This window comes from Hyposmocoma kahamanoa, unplaced genomic scaffold, assembly GCF_003589595.1.
Source record: "Hyposmocoma kahamanoa isolate Upper Pololo Valley unplaced genomic scaffold, ASM358959v1 192, whole genome shotgun sequence".
NCBI classification, from domain to species: domain Eukaryota; kingdom Metazoa; phylum Arthropoda; class Insecta; order Lepidoptera; family Cosmopterigidae; genus Hyposmocoma; species Hyposmocoma kahamanoa.
Window position 1 is genome coordinate 8,683,125 of NW_020653719.1, and position 24,374 is coordinate 8,707,498.

The window sequence follows — 24,374 nt, forward strand, 5'->3', positions numbered from 1 at the left end:
CATTCCCTATAAAAAATATAATCGAAATATACTACTCATACACGTGGAGATTATTCATAAGTCTTTACTCAGACGTCTGAAAATATTCGTCATTCAATCATGAATCCCGTGCGACTCGAATAGAAGTGATCCTACTAATTAGCACGCTTCAATGCTGCGTCCTTACTGGTGTTTTATAATACGTAGTATGTTATAATATATACTACGGTTCATGGTCAAGTGCATTAGAGAAAATACATTTAGTCAGGGCGTCATCGTGATGTGTAGACGTTTGATTGGAGAAAATGTGCGACTACAAAAGGAGTCATGGAACGTGTTACAGGCTCGTGTTGTACATTGCTCTATGCTTTTATTTCTTCTGCGCGATACAGCCCTAATTCAAAGACGGTACTTTGCTTGTTTATTGTTTTCGTTTTTCATATGCTTTATATAAAGCATACTTAAACTTAAACAGACTATTTATTTACTTCATATTCATACATTATAACAAATAGGTACAAACAGTTAGTGAGACACTGAAATCCTTAAGGAGTTTAAAATGTGTGTTAAATGACTTATATATAATGGAAATCTATATATTGGAATTTTTCCGATTTCAGTTGACTTGTATTTTTCTTATTTTTAATTAACTTATTTATGGACTTAAAAAAAACAAAGAAAAAGGTCGAAATAAACAAAATGAGAACAATGAAACATCGCAATAATATTTTGAAAATGTTTTTTTTATTAACACTTACATTTTTACAGCGCTCCTAGCCAACAGAGTAATACTATAAAATGAATCGGTGTAAATTACTGTCGAACGCAAAACAATGTTAGTTCTACGGTGTGGGTAAATAAACGCTTACAAAGATCAGATCGTATTAATATCATCGTGATCAACGACTATTGTCAGAGATGTACATCGTTCCCATAAAACAAGCACAGAAGGTCACTCTAAAGAAACAAACGTCATTTTAAATCTATAAACATTTCATATAATTTAGATTTATTAGTCGCTATAATGTTATATTTTACTTTTGTAACCATTATTATAATGTTATATGTATTCGTTACGAAAAATTGAAATGAATCGTTCCACTTGGTCCTCCTATTCGGCTAGTGGCGCCGCGGGCACTGCTGCTACGCTCCGCTCTGCCCACCGCTACGCCGCTGCGCGCCCCCACTCTGCCCCTAGCCTCTTCCTACCCTAATTACACAAGACCGCACTCGTAGAAGAGCCAAGTGGCGACTAAAACAAGAATGACTCTATCATAACTGTATAATTTTAAAAATCGCTAATTACGCATTCCTACGTTTTGTTATTATCTTTTAATTAAGAAATTAAAATCTTACATAATTACCATGAGCAGCCTATTTAATAAATTTGACGAAATCTAATAATCTGATTATTTTAGAAAAGAAAAGCGTCGTGTCGCGGTCCGGGCCGAGGCCCGGCCTGTCTGGGGCCGCTGCCGGCGGCCGGACACGACGGCGGCAGTGCTGATCAACGTGTCGGCGCGCGCACCACTAAGCGTTCGCGACTGTGTATGCTTTATTATCTACTTTTACAATTGAAAATACGGCGTCAAAATTTCAACTACCTACCTAACAGTAAGCAGTAGTACACTAAAACTCAGGCACTCCACATCGACCTCTCACACACCACGCATCCGATCGAATCGTCAACTAAACGTTATTCACTCGAAAAACTCAACTTAATCTAAACTTCCACTTAAAATGTAATAATAATAATAATAATGGCTCTTAACTGTAATTTTACAACAAATGCTTTCGTTGGCCGCCGAGCACGGCGCGCGGCGGGCCCTCGCCAACAGGAGCGGACGACCCACTAGTGCTAACACGATCCTTCGCTTACAACGTAAGTATGTGAAAACAATTTATTAGTATTTATGCTATCTTATGTGTATCGTGGTGTACGGGCGACCTGCTGAACATGAGGTCTGAGTCGGCGGGCCCGAGCGGCCGCGGCCCGCCGCCCGACGGCGCTCCCAACGTTCTCCGAGTGTCTCATGACGCGATTCTAATACTCAAATTACATTTTAAAAGATTTTAATACAAAAATAACATGATTCACGATTTTAAACAATAATATGTGTATAATAATTTTTTTCATCACAAATATCAAACCTCATTCTCCACTGTGCATATATACATACATAGTTCGTTAAACATAATGTGTTTGTGGCGCGGCCGTCCGCCCGTCACGTCACGCGAAAACGAACATCGAACAACGGATAACATTGACAGGTACATACATAAGGGCCGCCCTGCGGGAGCGATGCGGTAACAAGCGGTGAGAAGCGTACAGTACACGACAGCGATTACACATATACCGAGACGGCACCGCAACCTCTGTCAGTCTGATATAGAACACAAATGAACGTTATGTACGCAGTAACTAACTGATGCACGCCGTGGACAGTGGGGGGTGCAGCCTAGTAGTAAGTCTCTTGTTCGAGCCAGCCGCCCGGGTTGCGACGCAGGTAGAAGCGCCGGATCTCGTCGTAAATGAAGATCGACAGCATGAACGGGATGGCAGGCAGCCACCACACGAACCTGAGCGAAACAGAAACGTTATTGAGAATACACATTTTGCGGCATTACCATTTGCTAAAAGTTAACTTAACCGTAAAAAAGAATCATTGGAATACAGGTGGCACTCACTTAAGGGGATACATCCGCAGTCCCTTGTCCATACCAGGCGTGTAAGAAAGGAAGGCCGCGAGCGCCGTTTCGAAGATGATGCCGAAGTTGAGGGCCCAGTTGCGCATACCCTGGTGCACAATCGAGTTGCGGCGAGTCTTGCAGATAATCAAGTCGGCCCACTGCACTACGACGATGGACACGAAGAACGCGGTGTGGCAGGTATACTCGAGGGCTTTGCGATCACGGTAGGTCTGTAAACAAAGTGTAACGCTGGGTGTAATTGGGATGAACAAGTCGTGCGTCTGGTAGTAAGCGACACGCCTATCCATGACCGTTGCAGTACCACTCAGAATTTTAGAATCATCACCCTGAGACATAATGTTAAACTCACTTTCGTTTGCTTGGACAGTGAAAGGCATATCTTTCTCATACACGCAGAAATGCTCAACAAACGTTATGAAAATATGTGAAGCATCCAACTCGTTGTGTTGTATACAGACAAGCTTTAAACCAGAGGTTACCACGCTTTTTTGTCTTTGAGTCCACGTGTCATTTTTGTCTGTTTTTTGACGCTGAAAAGGTAACACGTCTGTCGTGCATTTGGAAAACATTACAGGAAAGCGATTTCAAGTATTTTTTTTAGGGAAAAAATCATAACTCAAATTTTATTTGTTATGTAGAAAACAAGAAAGTTTCAGCTTTTCCATAATAACAAATAAAATTAGAGTTATGATTTTTTTTTTTTGTAAAAACATTACTTTAAATCTCTCTCCTGTAATATTTTCCAAATGCACGTTAGACATTTTAACTTGCCAGGGTCGATATGGATTTTTTACAAATTTATCAACTTCAAACGTGTTTTTGACATCAGATACAGTGTTACTCAGTTGCTAAGTTTAGCTGTATAGTAAGAAACTACATAAAAATACACACAGGAAATGAAACTATTTTTTCGGATTTAAATCGTGTATATTTGTTTTTTCAAACAAACCAACGTTTCGGGACCGTTGGAAACGTTTTTTTGTTTGAAAAAACAAATATACGCGATTTAAATTCGGAAAAATAGTTTCATTTTCTATATGTAACAATCGCGAAAACATGAGGACTCCATAAAAACACACATATTAAGTTTTATGCATTTATGCAACAGAATATAGCCCCATAACTTGATTGTTATAAAATCTTTAATTCAATTCAATTTACGTGTATTATAAGATACTAAGTATACTGTATGTATGTATCTATGTATGTACTACTCCCAGCCCGGGAATCGAACCTGGGACCTCTGCGTGGCAGTTCGGCATGGTATCCGTTCGGCTACGGAGGTAGTTAAACCTGTGTATATACTATTTATAGAAAACCAACATTTTAGTCACGACTGTGTGCGACTCTCGTCGACACAAATATCTCGTGCACCTATTTTTTTCGCTGACATGGATTACTTGTGGATTGGACGCCTGGGGGTCGTAATAGAACTCTTTGCGAGTCACGTATTGAGAATCATATGTGTTGACGACACATTTAACTTTCTATGTTCGACGTATGCACTATGAATAACTACGCAAATGAAACATACCCATTCCTGTCCATAGGTGTCGGGGAGATCGTTGATAGCTTTCGAGTCCCATTGCTTTCGAATGCCGAAGAGCGTCAACGGCAAGAATCCGTTTTCAGCCATGATCACGAAGTACACGAAGAATCCGGCCGCGGCTTGGATCATACCAATTTGGCCGTACGCCATTGAAATCAACCTGGAGGTTTGGCAACGTGTTAATGCGTGAAATTTTTGTACCGACATTGTCTTTTGCCGTTTTTAAAATTTCTATATTTTTTCTGACTGCTATTCATTACGTATAGCAATAGATATAATTTATTATTTCATCATATGGCGAAATTGAAAACTGTTAACTGTCATGCAACATAGTACTACAATGGGAATATTCGAAATTATGATATTCAGATTGGCTCGAAAATCATGTGGCACCCTCAATAATAAAGTGACGAAATGTAAAATGTAACATATTTGGAAAACTGACACGCTAGATTAAAAACAAATAATAATGTAAGTGACACCATGTGAATGTAAGTGAATATGATATGAAAAACGTTATGCCGGCACTCCACATGGCTACTTGTATTCGTTATTGGGTGTTTGATGTACGTACTTGGAAAAATGTTTAACGTACGACAAACATGCAAACACTGACAAATATGGCCGTCTACACATGGGGCGAAATAAGGAGTTCAAATAATGAATGATCATAGTGTTGACGGTTTACTAGCGTATTTGCATCTTTGGCTCCTTTGATGTGCATCGAGAAACCAACCAGCGAGCGGTAACGCCAGTTTGGTGTTTGCCGCATTTATCGAATAGGCAAAGAAGGCAAATACTTTGTCACACATGCCATCTACACATGGTAATTGTTTGCCAAATATATCAAATACAAAACATAGTGATGCCAATTAATTTTTGAAATGTAATGTATATGGAAAAACATATACTATTATGTATTCTTTTTCTTTTTCATAGAGAGCAATGCTTATTGAAATAGTATAACATTTAAGAGCTCTTCAAATGTGCTCAGTGGCACTAAACACAAAGCTTTTAACTCGTTTTATGCAAATTTCACAGGTTAGGACACTGTTACACCGGAGGTGCGACATGTGTTACTTTTAGTTCGTAATATAAATGTCAATTCTTTAAAAATGTCACATTTAGAATTAATTACTTTATTATTAAGGGTGTGATACGTATCTACTCGTAATGGGCTGGTATAAAACAAAATTGCCATGTACATTCTTTTGTTATGTTAAATTTGATAAACGGCATAACATGTCGGTTTCAAGGTAAGTCGGCATTGAAGCAGTTATTTTACAAGTGCCTTATTCTTTGACAATTATTAGCTTAAGGATTTCATCATTTTTTTTTACTTTAACAAATATGATTCTATAAAGCACTTTGTATTTCTATTTTGTTAGGCGACACTGACTAGTAACAGCGTTTAAATTTCCAAGCATAATGAAGTGGACTTTTTGTCGTTCTGATATGAAATTAAGTGTACTGAATTCCTTTTTTAGGATAGCTTTAGTTTTTAAAATTTTAAAGCTAGTGAGTCCACTACACCCCCTGGCTGTTGTTGAGGCGAAAACAACTTGCAAAGGCGTAAAAAGTGGGAACTTCATTAAGTAATTTTTTTGTTTTAAATATCTTCGCATCTTAAAATTTTTCGCATCAACAACGTCAGGATTTTATAACTGACCAGTTAGATACGAGCCCTCATCACAATCATGCGTATTTTATAAATACCTAATATCACTATATATGAACACAAACATGGATATTTACAGCCGTTACTTGCGCCATTGTGTAGTGGTTCATTTGAAACTAGTCAGTCTACACTTTGCAAGCTTTTATTTAATTTATTAAATTTGAAGTTTAAATTTCGCAAGGAATTGTTACTTAATTTCCATTAATCGATTGAGCTAAAATGTTTGAATACGTGTTATTGCATCATATTTTCATATTAATCATTAAATAAAAGCTTGGTTATGCAATTTTTCTCATACATCTTTTGAATTAGTATGTGAAGTATAGGCTACATCCATTGTGCAAACACTTTAAGGTAAAAAGGCAGAAGTAGGCTCAAGCAAATCAATTGGGTAAACGCGAGAAAGTAGGTCACCTTGCCGTAAATACGGATCGACCCAAATAACTACTTCATAAACAACATTTCCAAGCGCTTTGGGTCGGAATTTCCATGGGGTCAAGTGACAAATGACGTCAAATTAAAAGATATATCTGGCAAAATAAGAAAAATAGATAGAGAGAAACAGCCCTATTTCATGTGTAGTGTGTTGTGAGCGTAAGCCTGTAGCTCGTGATCTACGCGTCTAGGAACGTGCGTTTACTATGTAAAATACTTACATAAACTATAAAATTACAATGTACAAAACAAACGTACCGCTTTGGAAACTAATAAAAAACTAATATCGCTTTACGTCACGACGCCTACGTCATTCCTTTGAAAAAAAAACTTAATTATCATGTCGAAAAGTCTACACTACAATGACATAACACACAATTAATCAACTAGTGCCTTTCTAGGACGAGGACTAAACAATGTACTAATTTTGGCTAATCGTGCACCGGACAATGCAGCTCGCACGCTAATTTTGAAATATGGAAGAGTGAAGATCGGAGACAGGCGAAAGTTCTATAGAGGATTAGTATAGAGGATATCTTGCTAGTTTAAATTGTTAAATCTACTATTTTATAGAAAAAACTAATTCAATTTTTCTTTTGGGTACTTTTCTTCATTAGTGGGGTGTCTAAAGGAGCTACTATTTCTTACAACACTACGCGTCATTTGCGAGGGAAATACACTCAGACTCTTTTGCTATATGATTGAGGATCGGGGCCAATTGCTTCGTGCTAGATTAAGGGGGATCTTCACAACTCTTCCACATCCAGTCAAATGGTATTGTTGAACCAGTAGCCGCACCATTCCAATGCTTTTTTTATCTCACCAATCGTGGAGTTTTTGTGGTGGGCTAGTGTGTTAACACCAAATGAGTAACTAGTAAAGCGTGTGACTCGCGGCCGGGCGGCGGCCGGGTGGTGCGGGGCCAACCTTCTGTTGACGAGGTTGTCGGTGTAAGGGTTCCGGGGCTGCCGCTTCATGATATCGGACTCGGGCGCCTCGTACGCCAAGGATATAGCAGGCACCTTTGGTAACACCAAGCAATCAGAACAACCAACACTTACTGGTAGCAACGCGGCTTACACGATACGACACGAGTCGAGTACGTACACTCCCCTCGGCTACGCCGCACAATATAAGTACATATTATCTACAACTAGCGAGATAGGATAGAAATTATTATAATAAATCTATACAGTAATGTAACTTATATTACGCATTATAATTAGCTAGTAAATGTAAAGTAGAAAAATACTGGCGTGATCGAAATTCAAAAATCAGCTTCTTACCGGCCTTAAAAAGAAGAGTACAAAATCGAAATGCTACGCTCTAGTGATAGTGACAAAATAAGCCCTAGCTGTATTTTATATATAATATTCAATGTATAAACTCTATGTGTCATAGTACCTATATTTATATAAAAATGTGAGAGACCTGCCTAAGTAATGTATTACGAACTCTGTGTCGAGATGAGGCTCGAGGTGTCAAAATGTGAAAAAAGTCTGAATGATAGCGAGATCCTGTGTGAAATAAATAACGTGTCATGGTGTGCATGAAGATAATGAAGGTAAAAAATGAGAGTACTTAAAATATATAAGATAAAATAACGATAGAAGAACAAGAGGGTTAGTGTTGGCACAGCATGCGGTTGTACAAATGACAGCGACAGAGAGACACCGGACTTACCTTACGCAGACCACATATACCATAGATAGTTAAAGATAAGTGAGAACAAAATCACAACAATGGAACGAGGCGCTTGCGGCCGAGGCCGACGTGCTGGCAAACCGCATCGTTCCATCTCCACCAAACTACGTACATCGAAAGAAGAGACGTTAGTACAGAAAAATATGAAAAGACAACGCAAGGCAGAGTTAGGAGCGGTGCTATCGTCGCCTTCAATATCCACAGAGCTAGTCGTGTTCCAACAGGACATGGTCACACACAGCAGGCAACAACCAATCCTCAATATTGAAGACTAACTTACACGTGGTAGCAAGCATTAGCGTACATAATAATATCTTTGAACGAACGATGGTGTCGCTCGTGGTGTTTTACCTCTCGTTTACTAGTTTATCAGTGAAAGGATTACGCGGCTGTCGCTTCATTATGTCAGATTCTGCCTCCTCGTAAGCCAGGGAAATGGCGGGCACCTACACAAACACTAGCGATGTGAGCGGACGGTCGGCGGCTGCGTACGCAAGCGCGCACGCGTACCCGACGCGCCCGCTCGGCACGCACTCGGACAAAGCGTGGTGCATCATTAACACATGTGTACAACATCGAACATATACACAACCCCTGCCGACCACGCGGTACCGTCACGAGATAACTAGCTCCATTACATCACTGCTGTGGACATCCGACACCTTTCGTACCGCGTGCTCGGAGAGACACAGATGCTTAAGACTAACAACAAAAAATTATTAAAAGGTAACACATAAAAAATTTTAAATATGAGATGACTTCTGCTATGGCAGGTACAGGATTCACCGGGATGTGAAACGTAAAATATAACCGAATGATCGGGAGTGGACACGATGGTCACACGAGGTGGCGAATGGTGATGGAGTGAAATGACAATGACATGTACATCAGTGTGTTGTGTCTGTCTAACTGTAAACATCTACTTGAACTTTCCAGAGCGTCGGATCGCGAAGGCTTGGCGTCAAATGATATTAGAACAAACAGAACACATCTATATTAATTTTCGCCTAACAGGTAAACTCTTCGAAGTCTGCATTCATAACGCATTCCGCATTAGTAGTCTAGAGTTAGTAGAATCATGCAGGATTCCACATCGTCTAAATGTAACACAATTTTTATGTATTCTTTTACGAAATTAAAGCGCAAGAGACGCATGTTTGTATTCAGGCACATTTTAAAGTTATTTTTAAACGACTCCAGTGCGCTGTAATTCCGTTAAGTAGCAAATTCACTCTTCACGAAATTTAAACAACACCGCGGCGTTAGCTGAAATCCAGTTAAGGTTACACGGTAGCATACATATCGACACACTATAGAGACCTCTCATTGACAAGTTTGTCACAAAACGGGTTCCTAGGCGGGCGTTTCATAATGTCCGACTCGGCTGCTTCATATGCCAGTGCGATGGCTGGCACCTAAATCAATCACTTATTCAATACAAAATACATTAAATTGTCCAGCTGCTCCCCTGCTGTCAATGCTAAGGAAGATACTTTAATGTACGCAGTTGTACTTCAATTTATTTCTCACCAGTAAATATTTTATTTATAAATTGATTTACAACCATACTTTAGTTATATTTACATGTCATATATGTTTTTAATCAATTAGAATTCCAACAAATTTCGCCAAACTGTAAAACAATGATGGAAAGCTGCTAATTATTTAGAATTCGAAAGTTTTGAAAAGCAAAATTTGTCGAATATACATACACGTCGAGATTATTTGCAAATATATTTGTATTATCAGAATGTTACAAGATCTTACTGTTTCTTTGTACTTCTTGCTACCGTTGACTGCTAAAAAACTTCATATTGAATGTATAACAAAAGAAAATCTTTTACCAATTAATGGGATAATCATTATTAACTTTTAAAGTTAAATTAATAATTAAAAACTTTCAGAAACGGCTCTTGCAACATAATGTTTTTACATTGTGCTACATTTATCAGCGTGCTTCAGTACCGCGGTCATATTAAGAGAGAATTTTGTAATGACATTCCATATCCTTGGATATATATTGGATGTTTACGACATAAACTCGTTATTGTAGACAAAAACAAACATAAGGCGGAGTATAAACTCCGTCACTCGTCGCCTCAGTATGTCCCCAGTATCGTCCTGGGCAGATATCCGTGCCCACTTGGGCGTCTCGCTACTTAACCACATGGCCATTTTATTCGGTGGCGCAGTCGGTGGCCAGCTGTTAAATATTCTTCAGAAAATAAAAGAGCAGCTGTAGACACTAGGTCCAACCTTCAACGTGTGAAGTAAATTTCTCATTCAGTATGAGCTCTTTGGTGAATCATGCCAATAAACGTAACCGATAACAATGAGATAGTGAATTCTACGAAAGTCCAAACTTACCATGTCGGTTCCTAGATCGATGCAAAGAATGGTGACAGTGCCAAGCGGCAGTGGGATATCGCAAAGGATGAAGGCCAGGAAGGGGGAGATTTCAGGAATGTTCGAAGTGAGAGTGTACGCGATGGATTTCTTGAGATTGTCGAAGATGAGACGGCCCTCTTCCACGCCTGTGACGATGGATGCGAAGTTGTCGTCCAGAAGGATCATGTCAGCCGCCTAAAACCAATATTGTCCAGTTATTTGCAAATAATATTTTCACTTTAGCAACATGGCAGAAATAATTTCATTAATACATTCAGGCGTTACTTTGCGGAAGTCGATGTTAATAAAAATGGAAGTAAATTAATTTGCTACTCCGCGAATCCACGAGGTTGAATCGTGCACTATAGCGCTTATGTTGAATATTCAAGCGGTTAATTTAAAAAAAAAAACTCAACACAAGCGCAGCTTGCATTCACAAAATAATATCAATTTTTATTATTAATACAAAGATCGAACAACATATAAAATTCCATCGACTCGACTGGACTAGAACGAGTGCCAGTTAACCGTGTCGCTCTTAAAGCTCAGTAGGTTAAAAGCGGTGGCCCCAGAATGGCAAGAGACACTGGATCAAGTCCTGTCAGATCAAACGATTTTTTTTGTGTTTGTATCAATAAAAATAACAAATTAGCGGAGTATTAAAAAATATATATAAATAAATACTGCTTAACGACACCTGGATATAATTAATTGTAATACTGAAGTAAAAATTTAATTGTTCATTAATTTTGTTTACATACATACATACCTACAACTAGGGATGGCAGCGACGATAAACCTACACTGGTTACGTTCCTGACAAATCTCTTTCGGATGGATGACATCCTCTTACAATCAGTCTCTTCATACGTGCGTGTTTATTGTTGGTACTTTTAATCTGGCCTTTCCGAAATTCGATTTGCTTTTATTTAGCCGTTTTTTAGTTACTGACTTGTCTGTCAACGTTTGGAAAAAAAAAACAGTGAAGTTTTGATGATGGGTGATACTATGCAAAACGTACCTGTTTAGACACATCAGAACCAGCAATGCCCATAGCAACACCAATGTCAGCCTTTTTCAGAGCAGGGGAGTCGTTGACGCCGTCACCTGTGACAGCCACGATGGCGCCAAGGCGCTGGCAGCCTTCTACAATGATCAGTTTCTGTTGTGGCGATGTGCGCGCGAATACAATCTCCGTGTGGTACCTGGTGAGAGGAACAGTTTACGATTAACCAGCTTTAAAATCAACAGTTAATGTTACGACTAAAGTAACGAGTTGACTAAAACAAATAATTAAAAATAAATGGATCATCATATTAGCTAAAAGACTACATGGACATGGAAAGAGAACGTAGAGCGCTGGCTGCAAGGAATAATATGTTGATATGTAGATTTACAGTATGAAAAGGCGTGTCACGCGCTGGTGGCACCACATAAGCATGTCCTATTGATTGTAATGTAGCCTGGAGAGTGTAGTAGCCTCCGCCGCTTCCGCAGCCTCCACACATTTTGCTTAGCGAATTTAAAGTTCAAAATTCAAAAGAAATAGTGGAAATAAATCCGGGTTTATAAAAATGTTTTAAAGTTGATTTGTAATCTTTTAAATGTTTATTGCACAACAGATTTTTGGTAACTGGTAAACGGATCAAAAATTCGACGAGAAGACGTGTCTGCTTCGACGATCGAGCAGGGAGTGGCGATGGATCGAAACAAAATCACAATGGCGAGACAAAGGAATTAAAGAACGATTCAAAATTTAAAAACAAGTGGCCAGGAACCGGAGAAAAGGTGACAAAGGTGGGATGACGATGGAAGGAGGTCACATCGTCATAAGTAAAAGTGAAGGTTACCCTGTTTCAAACCTAATGCCAATCGTATTACACCTGCAATCTGTGGATGGCATTTACTCAAAAAGCGTATAACGCCCCACATGTCCAATATAATAGGATGCTGTTGGGGCTACCGCGTTATTGCAGCGCATCAATAATGTTTGCAGAACCACACACGGATGGCTTCCAATACATAATGAGAAACTGACAAGTTAATCAGCGGGTGGGCGCCAGCATGAACACCCTCCTGATCACATTAGCGGACACAGTTGATGGTCCCTTCAATGATTCAACGCGCTGCATGTGGTGCCCTCTATTAGGGCTGCTAAATAAATGTAAATATAATATAAAGTAATTAATGTACTTACTAACACAGTTAATAAGTCTGTTACTAAATATACATGGATTCAGGTATGAACTAAATGCTTATTATTGTTAGTACAATTATTAGATATTTTACTTCAATCTTGATATCGATAAATCGTACTCTCGGTATAACAAATGCACAAGTGATCAAGCGCCAAAAGTGCTTCCATCATATGAAAGTCATAAAAATAATACAAATTACATGAAACAAATAGTCTGTTCCAATCCATTCTGCTAGAAAAGTAAACAAACAAACAGATCATTGAACCGACCACTCACAGTTTAGTGATGGTCAACTGTACTGCCATCTACAGATCGATTAATTAATTGAATGAATCGATTTGTTTAATTGAATTAACTGGGTTTTACATAATAAAATGGGTTTTGCGACTTCGCTGCTGATTACTTTAAAAAAATATGTGATTCAATATTGAGTGATGATATCAAATACTTAAATAATAAATACATGAGGTCAAAAATTTTTTCTTACATAAGAAAAATCTAATTTTAAATCCTGTTTGAAATCCTATGTACAGATATTCGTTGGACTGTGATTAAATTATCCATTCACTAATCGACTACAAAAGCTAGTTAAATGAACCGAATGAATTATTTCCATACAGCCCTATTCAACCATAGACTACTAACAAATCTATATTTAAAAAAGAACCTCACTTTTGTACTAACATTTTTCAAATAAGATTTTAATAAGTATTTTAAATGAATAGTGCTGGAAAGTGATGAGGTATAAAGTCGAAATCTTCAAAATATACGTGAAAGTGTTACTTGCTCCATTTATTGAGTGATTACTTTAGAATTTTAACCAAACCGGTTTGTTTACTTTTTTTGGCACAATAGATTGGAACAGACTTTCTGTACGTCTATGTAAAATTGTATAACTCTCCTAATCAAGTATAAAAAAATAATTGAACCACCAAATTATATAATTGTAATTTAGCAAATGAAATTGTAAGCCGCATAGTGGGTTTACAACCGGATGTCTATTAGAGAAGCAATAGTCCAATGTCGAACGGTATTGATCCATACCCCAATGTCAGGAGTCAAGGCCGACCGGAGAATAGGGCAATCGGGCGGAAGGTAACAAAACGGCGTGTTATCACGCGACTCGTGGGTATGTGCAGATGTTTTACACATAATTTGAAGGGACCTTGGCTGATGTATATGTAAATTGGTTTTCAGACTTTGATAAAGTACGAACTTTGATGATCATGGTGATTGCTAAAACATTTTTTCATTCCACATCCTGTTTTGGTATACATATAACGATCCGTATGCTATTAATTAATTTCAATGTAGTGTCTTTTCAATTGAATGGTTACTGGACCCATTTTACGACGCAAAAGAGGGGAGTTGTAAGTTTGAAGCCTATGTCTGTAAGTCATTATGTGATATCGTACCTCTTGTTACATTAAAAACTTTTCATTCGCAATTTTTAAGTTAGTCGAATGTCACGATGTTTGACCACCGTGATATTAAATTATCTTTGTGAAGTTACTCCACTAGTTCGTAATAATTATTAATACATAGATCGAACACTAAGAAAAGTTATTTATTTTATTATTTATTAAATTTACTTATTTATCGTGGGTACAAAAGGTCACCAATGTTGAGGTTCTTCGTCGAATGAGAAAGGAGTTGGAAATACTAAGAATTGTAAAGCAAAGGAAGCTGCAGTATTTTGGGGCGTAATGAGGGGCAATATATACCGGATTTCTTTCGCTAATTTATGATTGAGTAAATTAATATTAGCGAATAAAGTTGATTTTGTAAGTTAGGAAAGTATTTTCGTAGTAAGTTAATGAAATTCTAGTTAAATTTAGTTTTTATTGATTTTCACTCCTGGATCCTGATTTCGTGTGATATAATGAGAATTTATTCCACCCTCTGATTATAATTATTTCCGAAATTTATCTTGTCATCGAGGCCGACCGTTGTTCTGTCTTTTGTTTGTTCTTCTGCGCTACAAAAAGTATTTTATTGTAATATGTACTGTACTTACTTGAGAATCTCATCGAGCTGTTCCGAATTGAGTTCCCTGAGTTCCGTTCCGTGCACAACGGCTGCCTTGGCCTCACGAGGGTTCACCTCTGATACGGGGATGTTGAGTCTAGCCGCGATGTCTTCGATGGTCTCGTTGCCTTCTGAGATGATGCCCACGGACTTAGCGATAGCCTTTGCTGTGATCGGGTGGTCGCCCGTGACCATGATTACCTGGAAGGTAAGACGTCAAATACTGTCACATATAGATACACAAAGTTCCAGAGTCATATTACTAGGTTCGCGACCAGAATTTTAATTATCCATAAATGGAATAATCCACATTACACAGATTAGTCATGTGAAAATACATAACACGTTTTCATAATAGATACATAAATTACCGTTGAAGTTCTTAAACATTTGACAACAAACTCAAATAGATAAATGTTTGAAACTTAAATTATTTTACAAAGTTTATCACTAGTACTATGTCAGCGGTTAAATACACATTAGAATATTAAGCGCATTGAATATCACGTCATTTTAGTATCATGATATTCAATCATGGCAAAAAAGTCGTTAAAATTAAAAACAAAAATCTACAAAAATACATAGAGAAATTTGTAAGGTCTCATTGGGAGAGCGTCAACCACGGTATGGTGAAGTCGCTGGTTCGAGTCCAGCCGAATCGAAGGAACTTTCCTTGTTCAATCTTTATATTAACAATTTTAACACGCATTGGAAGTGGAGAATTTGTAAAAAAAATCAACGTTAGATAGGCACATAGTCTACCAAACAAAATAGTTTGGGAACCTCTAATCTAAATAAACCAAACAATTTTATAAACATTGACGGTCTTTTTTTCTACTTTAAAACCTACGCGTCTTGCATTCATAGCCTTTTCTATCTCCCTATTACACTCTCTTCCCCCGCTATCCTTGTCCCGTACGCATCGTTTCTTTTCACGAACCACCCTAACGTTCCATACCCAAATTACCAAACGTTGTATTCATTCTATAGTCAAACGATACAAACCTTAATACCAGCAGACCGGCACTTGGCGACGGCATCGGGCACAGCAGCTCTCGGCGGGTCGATCATACTCATCAGGCCGACAAATCTCAGGTTGTCGACGGGGAAATTGACGTCGTCGGTGTTGAACTTAAATCCGATGGGGTATTTGTCCGAAGGGAGTTGCAAGTCGCAGAAGCCCAGCACGCGCTCGCCCAGGCCGCCGAGTTCCAGGTACGCGTTGTTGAAGGCTTCCTTCATTTCTTCATCCAGCACCTGAAATACAGTTGCCTTGTTATTAATTTCCATGTCTACATATAACCATAATCAACTTAACGTTTTTCAAGGGCTTATTTATAGTCTCAGACACGTAGATTTTATCACCATATTTTCCTTCACTGCTAACAAGAGGTATCGCTACTAAACACTTACAAATGGCGTAACTTACAAATCAAAGTCGCAGATACAGGGATTCGAACGGTTAACTTCTCAGTTGAAGAGCAATCCTTCTCACACTGGGCTACCACCGCTCTTTTTATCTCTAGTATCAAAAATTCGAGATATCAATAGAAATTATCAGTTGGCAAATTAACTCTGTTAAAATCATACTATCAACGTTTACTTACATGCAACTTCATCTACCTATCTCAAAGACGAAATTATATTGTTAAACCGTGTCTTTTTTCAAACTTTAAGATTTCATGAACTCCTGGCATTCATTTCAGATGTTTCCCTTTCTCATTTGTTTAAATACGATACACGGGAAAAAGAAAATATGAATGGCCGTGCAGCTATTACTCAAAATATAAATAGAACCTTTAAGAGGTTTTTGTTATGGCTGTCTCCAAAGCGGTACCGTAATTCCGAAAGCTTTTTTGGGTTCAAAATTTACTATTATATTTAGTCAAGTATTCGTAATTGTCTATTGTGTCTTTGCTTCTGCAATTAAAAAACATATATAGCAAAGTTGCAAGATTACCTTTTCCTTTCCACCAATAAAGATGGTACTGCATCGTTCCAAGATTCTTTCCGGTGCTCCCTTCATTACGAGCAAGTGGCGGGGGTCGCTAGGGTCATCGCTCTCGTGGATAGAAACTTGATACTTGTTGGTGGAGTTGAAGGGAATCTCGCAGACTTTCTTGTTCTTCTTTCTGATGGATAAGACATCGCCGAGGGCTAGTTCCATGCATTTCAGGAGAGCGGCTTCGGAAGCGTCACCGGCAACTTCCTTCTTCAGAATGGGCACGCCATCTTGACCGCCTTTGAACTCGGCGCGGTTGCACAGAGCCGCGATCTTGGCCAGAGCTTTGAAGCCGGGGCTAGTGCGGTCTGCGAACAAAATTGTTCGTAATATTACACTTATTTGTTGTTTAAAGATTTTGTACTAATTTATAGTTACATACGAATGTTATTGATTTTACGTATTTGTTTTTTTATAAATAACTTTAACAATTTTAAAGTATGATGGTCACTTTTTACTACGATCTATGGATTGAAATAAACAACTATTATTGTTAGAGAATTTCATAATATTAATGTTTCTTCTTAAAGGGATGGTTTTCGCCAATTGTTCTTTTTGCATAAAATCGTGACAAATAAATGTTTTTTAACCTCATACAACCTCTTTTGTATGAGGTTAAAAAACATCCAAAAAAATTGAATGGTCTGAATGGTCTTTAGTACACCAACAATTTAAGTCGATGGATGGATGTATGATTTCACAACTCACCGTATTGCACACCGGACTGGTCCTCTGTGGTGTCAGCCTCAATGATCTGATTGTCAAACCACATGTGAGCCACGGTCATTCTGTTCTGAGTCAGCGTGCCGGTCTTATCGGAGCAGATAGTGGAGGTGGAGCCGAGAGTCTCGACAGCTTCCAAATTTTTTACCAAGCAGTTCTTGGAGGCCATACGTTTTGCAGTCAAGGTCAGACACACAGTGACTGTAGCCAGTAGACCTTCAGGTACGTTTGCTACGATGATACCTAGAGTGGGAAATTGTGTTAAAGTTCCTAGTTTGTATCTAAAGGTATTAAATACATTTTCTTGAGGTGAAAATCATATTGCGTCAGTATCTTCACTAAAAATAAATCCCTTCGAAATTTTGCTAGCCTGTGCCATCACTATTTAGATGTATTAAACAAATTGAACAAAAACAGAATGCAACTGTATATGAACAATTCTTCTGTATATTATTTAAATTTGCATGATATCACCGAATTAAAGTTGCGAGCTTCATATTACCAATTAGGAAGATGACGGCGTCCAGCCAGTGATAGCCGAGGATGAAAGCGATGACGAAGAAGGTGACGCCGAGGAAGACGGCCACGCCCGTGATGAGATGGATGAAATGGTGGATCTCCTTGGCGATGGGAGTCTCGCCCGTGTCCAGACCAGAAGCGAGACCGGCGATGCGGCCCATTACCTGAGAGAATATTGTTATAATTAGCACTGATGCCATGACATTCAGGAAAGCATATAGCTTTAGGAACTAAAATTTTTATATAGTTTCCGAGTGACCGTATATTTTATTTTATAAAAGAACTAGAGTTCTTTAAAAAAATAAGAAAGAGAGGATTAATTTCTATTGTCTAAAGGAAATTTTCTATTGTCGTTTGAATTTCAGCGGTTCAACCTCAAGGCACTCAGGCGTAACATTAATTTCAAAAATGCCAATCTGCCATAACGTACTATCAGCGAAGTCTTGCCAGTCTCAGTTTTGTTTGCAAGCGAATACTGCGTGACCGCAGTTCCTTAAGAAAAAGTATGCTTTATGGTTATGCTCAGTAATACCATAGTATTAATAAGGCAAGTATTGCCCTACTTGTACTACTCCCGCCTGTTCGAAGTATCAATGCCTACACTTGGCTCGGAGTGTAGGGTTGTCACATGATTATTTTACTTGTTTAAATCTAAATTTAAGGAGCTTTACGTGTAAGAAGATAGTAATGTCGCTCCGTAATGCTACTTAGTTTATACATCTAACCTAGATTAAGACTACTTAAATATACTTTGTACAGTATCTTGGCTTGTACGACGATGGAACGGCTAATATACTGTTACACCACCCAGTCCGTCGTGTGCCGGCCCCACTGTCCAACTTTTATCGCAGATTAGTATCTCGATTATGATAGTATAATTATGAAATAGAAATGAAATGCGGAACAATTCTGAATTATAGTCACTCTTATTCAAACCACCACAAACAAAACAATAAACACGTCTACTATTTGATGTCATTTTTAAAATACAGAGCGAACGTTACAATTCCTTAATGAACGGCGCGTGCGACTCGTGACGCGAGATTATTCGAATGTGTGTGTTCGTACATGACGCGTGGCGGGCGTGCACGCACACAAGAGGCGCTGCTACGTTTGTATGGAATTACCCAACTTGCCTTATGACTATGGTATTACTATGTTGGTCCGACGCTTTATTTAAGTTATCTATTGTCGTTTGAATCTTTGATACTCACGGTGTTATCTCCGCAGCAGATGACGATTCCCTTTGCAGTTCCCTCGACAGCGTTGGTGGAAAAGAAAGCCAAGTTCTTGGTCTCGAGCGGGTTCTCGTTGGTGAACTCGGAGCCGCGGGACTGGGGTTCCGACTCGCCGGTTAAACTGGAGTTGTCGACTTTGAAGCCACGGGCCTCGATTATCCGGATGTCAGCAGGAATACGGTCGCCAAATTTCACCTGCGGAATAGATCAGTCATATTACGGACAAAACACTGAACTATGAACATCGATTACACAGCCTCTAGACACCTTATAACAGACGAACGGTATCTGTCAACTTATCTGACTAATAAATCAGATATATACAACGTTTGGTAAGTTGTGACCAGGTCCCTGAGCCGTAAACGCCGCCTAATTACGCAGTCTCTTTTTTAACGTCCTTCAATAGTGTAGCTAGTGACGTGCCGAATTAAATTAATACTCGTCTCGATTATGTTGTTTTAACGAGTAATTAGTCCATTTACTTTCTACTGGCATGGCATGCAATCAACTTTTGTAACATTTCATCAAATAACCCATTTATTACCATTTCGACAGATTACATAGTAAGTTTTATTCACTTTGAGATGGTTTTTTATTTAGTACATTGTCACTTTGGTACTACTTACTATGAAGTCAATATTATCCATTGTACTTTTTTAATCAAGATAATATGTTCCTACAAGTATAAATACAGCACAACAATAGGACTGAAAGTAAGAAGAAATGAAGAACAATGTTTTATACCAACAAGTTTGCCAACTTAGTCTGTAAAACATTATCTTCTTATTAATTTAATATGTAAATAAATTATGTTACGAGTAGATAATGCCACTACATCTTTATTATAATATAATCTTTAAAGAAATAATTCAAAATATAATCAATTTCTATAATTAATTAATTCCATTTTATAGATAAACGTAATTGAAAATTTACAATGTCCCATCCCTATGACCTTGATTGCGCCAATCATATGTCGAGTGTGTGCGATATTAAAAAAAAAGTAAGAACGAAGCATTCCGCTTCACCCTACCTCAATTTTTGTTGACAGAATGAATTCCGTGCAAAAACTCAAATATTCGGCGTCTATTGGCTGTATTCTGGATGATTATGAATGATTGAACTATATTGCTCCCTCAATAAAGTGTCGAAAAGTGACATTTTTCGGAAACATTAGACATTTTATTGAATATCATAATGTTTTTATGACCATGACAAGCATCTATTTTTGCGAAATTACTCCGCTAGTCGACAATTTCTTCGACCCCACTGTACTCGAATCAGCGTCAGTCGCTCTGCCAACTGAGCTACGGATCGAGCGCTTATCAATTTCTCAACAAGCCCATATTGTTGTGAATCTTAATATTGTGTTTTTAAAAGGCTTTTTTGCAATCTAATTGGCTATATATCTCCCGACCCCGAAAAAAGGGGAGACCCTAAATCCTAACTCTTGGCATCGTACAAATAATACGAACTACATGAAACAAATCATGTATACATGAAAATTTTAACTCTGCTACAGGCTTACCGTTTAACTAAGTCGGTTCCTAAGGTAGTTGCGCGGTGCAGGAGGTGACAGAGTTTACGTAACAGTTATAACGCGCTGCACACGAGATATTTTCAGTAAGATTTTTCTGACGATATTCAATAACAAGTTGATTGAAAAAATGCCAAATGGCTTGTTTATTCATTTCAAGTATCAATTAAATAGGCTTTATTATATACCGAATCGTTGTTATGTGAAATGATAACCCACACATCCTCTTCTTGTAACTCTATCGGAGAATCAACCCAACCCTATTCTTACAACTCTATCGACCCAATATACATATCAATATCATCATGTAAATATCAACTCAATTCTTGTAACTCTATCGACGAATTGGAGAGCATGTGTTATATTTGTCTGTATCTAATGGAGCAATAAAAATTTTTAACGTAACTCCACTCATGTCATTCTTCCATGAGGGGTGAGAATTGATTCATCTGGTAGACACTTATGTCAATGAATTTGCTGCTGAATATCGTCAGGAAAATATTGTTACAATTATCGACATATCAGTTAAGTAAACAGTAACTATCCCCGCACCGCGCAGCTTAGGAACCGACTCAGTTAAGCGGTAGGCCTGTATTTAGGCATGAAAAAGTTATCATGTAATTTTGTTCGTAGAACCTTATTACACCCAGGGTATATTTCTGTGGCTCTAGTGAAAAGGGGTACAAGTATAAAAGCCAACTTTACAAGAAAACGCGTAAAACACTTAACGCTTAACATCATATTTTATTAAGCTTTAACTGTTTTTCGAGTCTCCTTGTAAAGTTTTTTTTTTTTACTTGTACCCCATTTCACTAAAGCCACAAATTTTACAATAGTGTCATAAGCCGTGATCGTTCTCACCTCAACAATATCACCAAGCACAAGGTCCTCAGCTCGTAGAGTTAGCTTCTCACCCTCACGAATGACAGTTGCGAACTGCGGCACCATGTTCTTGAATGATTCCATGATCTTCGAAGACTTGCTTTCCTGGTAGTACGAGAAGATGCCCGTTACGATCACCACCGCCGCCAGTACTATGCCGAGGTACAAGTTGTCATCCGCTGGTTCCTCTACGGTACTCGCCTGGAATTTTAGAAATAGTTTTTTTGTTTTAGCGCTTGTTGACATTGACTTCAGAGTTTTACAAATTTAGATTGTGGTTACAGGTACAACGCCATAAACTTGGCCCTCCTGACGGTTTGGGGGACGCGGGGCGGGGGAGCGCTTGACCAATTAACTAATAGACAGTGAGTGACGTGAAAGCTATGAACGTACGCTTTTTTCATTGACTTGCTATACACGGTATTTTTATCTATGGTGTGCTGATTTTACGTCACAAAAATAAACAATTATTCTTTCATTATTACTACTTTAGAATATAACAAACGATATTCAGGTAACTCGAATCTTTAATCTTGAGATTCCGAGTCATTACATAATATGGTGTATCATGACTGTAACCTGTCTCTCTCAGAAGTAAAACACATGTTTAAGATAGTTACGAAATGTTAAATGATTAAAAAAGTTAAAAAACGAACTAAAAATGATGATTGATAAAAAATTATGAAAAAAGAACTAATCTTGTGTAGTCTGGTGGGCTGGACAATATTTAGCGTTTTCGCGCCATTTTTCGAACTTATAAGTATTTTGGAGACAGCGGGACACGAAGCTTAAAAACGGGACGTATGGTCACGTTATATATAATACACACCGAACGCGATTCCTACACAAATTTCGACCGCGCTTATTTGTGAAGTGCGCTTTGCTATAGAGTATTTCATATTTATTACAAGAGTATTACAATGTTGTTTCAAAGAGACGATTATAATACTGACCTGAATTCCGTAGGCAATAAAGCATAGAATAGCACCAATCCACAATAATAACGCGAAACCACCGAACAGATTTTTACAAAACTTCACCCATTCGGGCGTCTGTTTTGGCGGCGTAAGCGCGTTTGGACCATCCCTTTCAAGATTCTCTTTCGCTTTTGCGTGACTAAGGCCCTGAAAAACAAAGAAAAATATATTTATAAAAACTTTATACTATTTGTAACTATAAATAAAATCGAGATTATTTAGGATGACTATGTCAATTTAACCTGGCAAAATACTAACTAAAATGCGATTGTCTGGCACAGTTATTATTATAACTGTGCCAGACAATCGCACTAATTTTCTGATCTTTAAATTTGGGAATTCCATATACCAGAACAAAGAAATTAACTTTGGGACAATACATAAACCACAGGAAACTATTTTTTCGGATATAAATCGCGTTTATTCGGGTTTTCAAGCAAATCAACCTTTTACAGGGCCCTGTTTTTAATTCAAATCGGAACCGGTCCGATCGGGTAGCCCATCCGCAATATTATACGCCTCGACTGGGAAAAGACGCAGTTTCCGATCGGGAGAGGCAATCAAAATGCAGGGGGCCTACCACAACCTCTTAAAACAATATTACTTTAACCTTACATTGACTTTTCGTACCATAACGCGCTTAAAGTAAGCTTTTTGTAATGTTAAAACTATGATTTTTTATTGGCAGCTTTGTGACTATTCATTCACTCAGATCGTACTATGACGCGTCTTTAACATTAAAGTAATAGGTATTGCTCTTATGTCAACTTTAGCAATCTTAAAATAGTTACACGGATGCAATGGAAACAGTATTATTTTCAGTTTTATTGTCTTAATATTGATTTGTAATGATTAAAAGTGAAGTTGAACTTATTTATTTACATATATCTCTCCAATACTTTGTTTATTTTTTTATTTAATAGCACATAGTAAATAATTTTTCGTTAAATAAGAATCCGCGATGTTTATTTCGCTAAATTATAGCAGCGCCATCTATATGCTTCTTGGCGAAACTAACAGTTGACACTAGACTATAGTTCCGAACTCACAACGTGACTATCAAGACTCAGCTTGTTTTATATAATTTTCTACATGAAAATGCGGAATAATTATTGAAAACAACGTAATTTTAATACATTTTATTATTACATACTTTTCTTTTATTAACAGTCAAAATTCTCTGAATGTAAATAACGTTAAGTACTTAAACATTACACTACGATCAGACGATTCGAAACATAAAAAAAGAAAGAGATTCCATTATATAGTTCACATAGCGTTATCTCTTTCCTATTTTTAGTCAGGAATAGACAATATTGGGAAATCATTCGTTCTTTCAATCACTTTTGCAATAATACTTGTCTGACAGGTTGTCATGGTACGAATCTGAGTAATATTACAATAAGCTTACTTTAAGCTTACATTGAAATAAAATTGTTTTTGGAAAAGTTATGGTAGGCCCCCAGGTCCCATGGTCACGACTGACTGTTTGTTTGATAAAACGCGATTTAAATGCGCAAAATTATAGTCTGTCCTTTTTGAAGATAGAGTAAAATGACAGTTCATTGCGAAGTCGAATTTGTTTCATTTAAATCATCATCGGTCCATTATTCGGCACAGGTTCATTTGAATTGTCAATTTTTGTAAGCTCATACATACACTGCATTTAGAACTATATCTATTAAAAATACAAAAAGGAGACATTTAAAACCTTTCATTTTAATTCAATATACGTATATAATCAAATCTGCATGTTCTTGTTAAAACGCATATGAATAAAAATTAATTTTGATAGTAGTAGGCCAGCTGTCAAAACAAGAATGAC

At 37.7% G+C, this 24,374-nt stretch overlaps 1 protein-coding gene across 5 annotated transcripts in view; it reads right to left on the reverse strand.

Moving 5' to 3' along the window:
* Positions 1-764: 764 nt before the first annotated feature.
* LOC113226432 (sodium/potassium-transporting ATPase subunit alpha) overlaps positions 765-24,374 on the reverse strand; it is a 43,530-nt gene continuing 19,920 nt past the window's right edge. Inside the window, exons 4-18 of one of the 5 annotated variants that reach the window (XM_026459048.1) lie at positions 22,526-22,696; positions 21,552-21,773; positions 19,130-19,348; positions 17,899-18,079; positions 17,382-17,639; positions 16,632-16,981; positions 15,677-15,928; positions 14,661-14,872; positions 11,467-11,650; positions 10,425-10,640; positions 8,409-8,503; positions 7,281-7,409; positions 4,226-4,400; positions 2,668-2,900; positions 765-2,559 (exon numbers count right to left, since the gene is read on the reverse strand). In XM_026459048.1, coding sequence (XP_026314833.1) covers positions 2,439-2,559; positions 2,668-2,900; positions 4,226-4,400; positions 7,281-7,409; positions 8,409-8,503; positions 10,425-10,640; positions 11,467-11,650; positions 14,661-14,872; positions 15,677-15,928; positions 16,632-16,981; positions 17,382-17,639; positions 17,899-18,079; positions 19,130-19,348; positions 21,552-21,773; positions 22,526-22,696 — 3,018 coding nt within the window. In that variant the 3' untranslated portion in view covers positions 765-2,438. Of the gene's footprint in view, positions 2,560-2,667; positions 2,901-4,225; positions 4,401-7,280; positions 7,410-8,408; positions 8,504-9,377; positions 9,473-10,424; positions 10,641-11,466; positions 11,651-14,660; positions 14,873-15,676; positions 15,929-16,631; positions 16,982-17,381; positions 17,640-17,898; positions 18,080-19,129; positions 19,349-21,551; positions 21,774-22,525; positions 22,697-24,374 lie in introns of all 5 variants that reach the window. The other 4 variants (XM_026459045.1, XM_026459044.1, XM_026459046.1 and 1 more) reach the window with 4 other exon arrangements.